This window comes from Pundamilia nyererei, unplaced genomic scaffold (genome assembly GCF_000239375.1).
Source record: "Pundamilia nyererei isolate P.nyererei 1_Seehausen unplaced genomic scaffold, PunNye1.0 scaffold00103, whole genome shotgun sequence".
NCBI classification, from domain to species: Eukaryota; Metazoa; Chordata; class Actinopteri; order Cichliformes; family Cichlidae; genus Pundamilia; species Pundamilia nyererei.
Genome location: NW_005187504.1, coordinates 1,676,393 through 1,682,327, shown reverse-complemented (window position 1 = coordinate 1,682,327; position 5,935 = coordinate 1,676,393). Strand labels below are relative to the sequence as shown.

Here is a 5,935-nt window from a genome sequence, read left to right as displayed (position 1 = left end):
TTAGCTGAAGATGAGCTGCTATTCAACCACCTTTACCCAACACATTTTACCTTACCAAACAAAAGCAGGTGCAACAGATTTACGTAACAACTCTCCATAATTTGTCTGATAGCTGCTTTGATTCTTTGCTCATACCGAGGCTGCTGGCTTGGAGCCTGATCTGAGATCTGCATAACTTTAACTTTAGCCACTTTGATTTATGGGTGTCTTTAAAATGTTCATGTTCAGCAGAGTCGGGATGATTTAGGTTCGATTAGGTTTGTTGTTGAGAACATTTTGCGGCAATCTCCTCACAGTTTGATGAACTTTGTGTCTTCACTCAAAATAAAGAACTTCTATGCTAATGATGTGTTAGCATGCATCTATGAGTTTGTGTATGGCTGTTTGGCAAGACTGAAATGAACTGGCTCATAATGAGACATCCATGCGACTGACGAGCCAGTGCCTGGAAGTCCCTGGCTGTCCATCTCAATTAAATATTTTTAATTTAGCCTTTTGATTGCGTCACGGTTTTCAACTCAGCAATAGGTAAAAGAAGTAGAAGGATAAACATTTAACGATTCCTTAGTTGGTGTTATTTAATGATAATAATAATAATAATAATAATAGTAGAAGTTGTAGTAGTAAAAAATTTTATGTTGAAGCTACACATGAACACGATTGTGTGTTTCAGAGGGCTCTCCATTTAGCTGGTGGCTTGGCGGTCCAGGTCAAGGTCGAGTCCAGACTTACTGGGGAGGAGCTCATCCAGGAAGCCAGCAGTGTGCCTGCGGCCTGCAGGGCGACTGTGTGGATCTACAACACTACTGCAACTGTGATGCAGATCGCCTGGAGTGGTACTGACCTTTAAAAATTCATAGGCATTATTATTACTTTGTTCATTTCATGCCAAGTTTGCTCTCTCAACATTATTTCATAAATTAAACTATGGTAGCCCTGCCACAGTCCAACATTAATGATCCATTCTAGTTTGAGGGGCTTCCTCCTCTCTGTGGTAACTTTTGGTTGGTTTGCCAGTGATTTGTTTGTACTGGAATGAATTATTTACAGCAGGGGTGGCCAACCACATGCCAGTGTGCAGGGTTTTTTGTCTAACTAATCAACTCAGCAAGTGAGTTCGCTAATGAAGTCTTCTCTGCTAATCAGACAGGTGGAGTTTGGGTTGTAAAACAAAACCTGCAGAGTCTTGGCTCTCGGTAGCACACTCAGCTCTCTACCTGTAATTTAAAAACTGCAGCATCAGCAGGTATTAGGTATGTGCTCTCTCTTTTGGGCTTAGATTTAGAGTTTGTATGAGCATTTTTCAGGTTACCTCCCATGCATTTAAACATTACTACCTGTAACGATAACTGAAAAAACGTAGGTACACCAAAAGCTGTAATTTCTAAAAGATAAAAGAAAACGCTAAAGTAGGCAGGTATTCATTTATGATCAAATTCTTGTGTTAATCCTTTCAGATTGTGGGATTCATTATTCTGAATGTGACTTATTTTTGAATACACGGACAAACAGACTTTCTAGCCTCGAGTAATAAATTATTGCTCTTTACTTACCGTCCTTCATGCTGTGAACAATCCTGCTGCTTTCATCACACTTCACCTTCTACTTTCTCTCATCTCGCTGTCAAGCTTTCCAGCGCAGACACAGGCTTTACAGATGTGCTTTGCGAGTATGCCACTCATTTCCAGTCTTGGATAAAATTCTCACCTGACAGCGAGACTGTCTTGTAGATTATCTGAACATGTGTGTAAACGGACGGCGCTGCTCATTCGGCTGTCTGTCTGGAGAGCGCTTTTGGAAAAGGCTGTCACAGAAACTGGCGGAGATGGAGTGTAGAGTGTCAGGTTGGATATGATACGATCTGTCTCACTGTTAAATTGTCTTCCTGAAAATTTGTCTTGCACATAAAACAGGTTGTGGCAGATTATTACAGCAGTCTAGACTTTTTTTCAGCGGTGCCATTTGCTTGGAGATTTATGCAAGCAAATTAGCCTAATTAGCATACATGTCAAAGCAGTTAATCCCAATAAAAAGTAATTTGTCCTTTTTCATGGTTTTTCTCATCTTCTTCCCTCTCTTCTCATTTTTCTTGCTCCTACTCCAACTTCCTTTTTCATCGATTCCTCCTCTTTCCCATTTTCCTTCCTAATCATTCTTCATGTGTTTCTTCTCACCCTTGTCTCCTGCTCTCTCAATCTCTCACCACCTTTTCCTTCTCCCTTCTTACTTTTCTTCATCTCTTCTTCCTTTCTCATCTTCCTCTTTACAGGACTGAAGACTCAGGCCTTCTGACCCATAAGGACACCCTCCCGGTTAGGTCTTTGGTGCTGGGTGACATCCAGAGGCCAGGGTCGGAGGCTGCCTACCGGGTGGGACCACTTCGTTGCCATGGAGACAGTAAGTCTCCATAACTGCTTGGTTACAGCAGACGGAAAGCTGACAAAAATCATCCTATTTATAGGTTTTATGTGACCACACATCATTATATAAATGACCACCTGGAAGGCAAAACAAAGCTCTCTATCGCTGCCTGCCAGTTGTTTTTTGGTTGTTGTTGTTTTTATAACAGGTTTGTTTAGCCAAAATTCTGGATGGTTGTTAAATAATATGCACTAATGACTTGCCGTCAGTGTCCTAAATCTGCCATACCAAATGTCCACATTGCACAAGTATGCCTGTCTGCAAACTGTAGAATAGAGCAGCATTAAAGCTTAACCATTTAATCCCAGCCCATGTAATTTAATTTGTTTAAATGCTGAATTTGGGCAGTGTTTTTGGAGGTGTTAAGCATCAATATCATTGGTTTAGACGAGTTAAGTTGTGGTCATGCATTAATTTGGACTGGTTTCTGAAAAGTTAACCATCTACTTAATTGGTTTGGACAGCTTTGAACAAGTTTTAACATTGATTTCATCGGTTTGGACAGTTGGTAGGAAGGGCTTAACGATGATTTCATTGGTTTGGACAAGTTTCACTGGGATTAAACATCTATTCCAACTGGATATGTCCCATTTTAATCAAAGCCTAACCCTTGACACTGGAGAATTTTATGGTCTTCATTGTTCTGAAATGGTGACATTTTTAACCAATCACGAAAAGAAATACATAAAGCAGTCTGTTTTATTGTACACTTTGATCCTGGAAGCAGGTTAGAGATATGATTTGTCTATAAGATATTTTTAAACATGATGATGCTCTGACTTGGACTTTGCTCTTTTTAGAAATCCAGAAAGTCTATTCAAACACGTTTGTTTCCCTGCTTTTTAGAGGAGGTCAGATGTTTGTGAACAGAAACAGAAGTTTGACAAGCTTGTGGCCCATTTTGGGCAGCTTGTTGGAACTTTCCCTTGAGATCTCAGTCATGTGACACAGATCTATAAATTCTGGAAGTAATGCCATTTCCTTAATGTAAAAGATGCTGAATACTAAATTAAAAAAAAAAAATAGACTAGAAGTTTTAGTATCAAGCTTAGAAAAAAGGATTATGTGTCTAATGTTTAATTAATTATGAATTAAATGGATTCTTATGGGTTCAGCACCTCCTCCTCCTTCTAGCTATCACTAACATAACTGTTACTAATCCATATTTCCTTTTAAGTCTTCATTCTCTGTTAACTGCTTCTCATTAAGAATAAAATACAAGGTAAATCAAAGTCAAAGTATCGCACTGACTTTGTTCTTCTTTTCATTGATTGCTGTTCCAGTCACTGTGTAAATGCTTCACAACATTGATAAATAAGTGTTATGAGCTACATTTAATGTTCATGACACAATGTTTTTATCATGCTTCTTAGAGAACTTCTGGAATGCCGCATTTTTCGACAAGGAGACGTCGTACCTGCACTTCCCCACCTTCCATGGAGAGCTGAGCGCCGACATCTCCTTCCTTTTTAAAACCACGGGCTCCTCTGGTGTGTTCCTGGAAAACCTGGGCATCAAAGACTTCATTCGCATCGAACTGAGCTGTGAGTACTGTAGGAGCTTGAGGGCACCAATTTAATGAGGATTAGAGTGATGTGTCACTAAAACCTGGAACTTAAAGTTTTAATCTGGATTTGTGTAAACCCAGAGGTTAAAGACTTTATCTGTGTCAAAACTGTCCTGTAGGCACAAATATTACCTTTTTAAAACATCACTGTATCTTCCTGTGTCTTGCACAATCTGAATGCAAACAAGCTACATTAATTTGACTCAAGGACACCATTTGTAACTTTGGCAATGGTTTGCTGCAACATTACCGTCGATTCTTCCGGGACACCGTCAAACCTAGCTGCAGGAAACCGAATAATGACGATATCTGAATCATCACAATCATCATCCCAGCAGTTCGGGATAAAGTCGAGTACCTGAACTCAACCTTACATGCAGGAATTTTAATTCCAAACAAATATAAGCTAACACTTTATTTATGTTCTGCCCAACTCTGCTCAGATCAGCTGTGTTTGTGGCCCAAAGACCTGCTGCCAACAGGGACACTGCAGAGCGCCCTCTGGTGGACAAAATGTGCAGCATCAACAGTCATAGCATGGCTAAAGGGTGTTTCTCTTCTTTACTTTTGAAATTTTCATTTCTAAATGCTAGCTTTCTGTGCTACCTGCAGAATCTTCTAGCAACTTAATATTAAATGAATAATCGCTTTTGAAAATATTTAATTTAATGGAGACATTTAGCCAGAGGAAGCCAGAAGAAGAGAACTGTGGCACAGTCTTTGGCATGGCTATGGACATCACTTTTTTTATTGTGCAAAAGGACAAGAATGTGATGGTAAAGTTGAAAATGCATCTACAGAAACAACTCCATTATGCTGCTAACACAGCTTTGGCGCTTTGCTAACATCTGCACAGACAGCATGTTGTTGCTCAGTAGCCAAGAATACAGTGTGATGTTAAAGCTGAGTGAACTGTAGCCTGTAGGTTTATATTGTTAAATACTAATTATGAGACAATGCCACACAGCAATTAATTTGTATGCACATAATGTCTTTGATATGCTGTTTAGCAATGGTGGTGATAAATGATTGGTACCAATGTGAACCCAGTGGGAGTCAATAAGAGAATTGAACTGATAAGTTGAAATTCTTCTTTTCCCTCATCTAATGGCAATCCTGGTTTACAGAATGAGTGTACCCTAAGAGTTTAAACTTAAAAAAAAGTTGAACTTTGAACTCAGAAGTGTCACTCCATGCTGGCCATCAGACAGAGTGCATGTTTAAGTCATGTGTCCATCTTCTATATACTTTCTATAGTATCATTTAGGAAATAGCAGAACTACACTCATGGATGCTCATTACTTTGCCTACAGCACTGCAGTGCAGCAAAGTGACAGGTACACATTTATGAGCCAGTTTTATAGTCACTTTAGTTTGAGGTTAGTTTGCAGTGTTATCGCTGCACTGCTTTTTGCATTTTCCTAAAAAATTGATTTAAAGGGACACATACACAGCTGAATACAGGGACACTGCTGGAGCAACAGCTTTTCTCCTCGGGGAAATCACTGTCAGCGAGGTTGTTTCAGATCTGAACAGTGTTGCTTTGTTGGCAGCTGCCTCAGATCACTCTGTAACGCTGCAGCTGGGCCTGAGAACAATTTCTAAATGAAGTTACTGCAGGATATTGTTTCATCTTGTTCTGTGCTCACAGAGTAATACATCTTCTCCTTCCAAACCATGAAGGATGAGAGTTTGTTACACAACTGCCATCATGTCTTTTTGTTCGAATGAACACCGCAGGAAGCTTTTTTTCTCGTGGATGTGCAAAAAGGTGCAGCACTTTAAAATGTGATTAGACTTTTCACTTCCTGCTCAGTGTTACCAAAACTGCTTCCCTGGCTTCTGTCAGAGCTTGGTGAAAGGATGATCTATACCATGACACTATAGATTTATCAGCCAGCTAGGATTTAGTTACAGCCTTTATTTCATATATCATATATATATATA

The 5,935-nt window shown here is 39.6% G+C and overlaps 1 protein-coding gene across 1 annotated transcript in view; it reads left to right on the top strand.

Moving 5' to 3' along the window:
* The window catches only part of LOC102215562 (contactin-associated protein-like 4), a 134,784-nt gene that overhangs the window by 101,425 nt on the left and 27,424 nt on the right, over window positions 1-5,935 (top strand). The window contains exons 14-16 of the mRNA XM_005740771.2: window positions 674-836; window positions 2,270-2,397; window positions 3,795-3,965. Of these exons, the coding sequence (XP_005740828.2) occupies window positions 674-836; window positions 2,270-2,397; window positions 3,795-3,965 (462 nt within the window). The remainder of the gene's footprint in view (window positions 1-673; window positions 837-2,269; window positions 2,398-3,794; window positions 3,966-5,935) is intronic.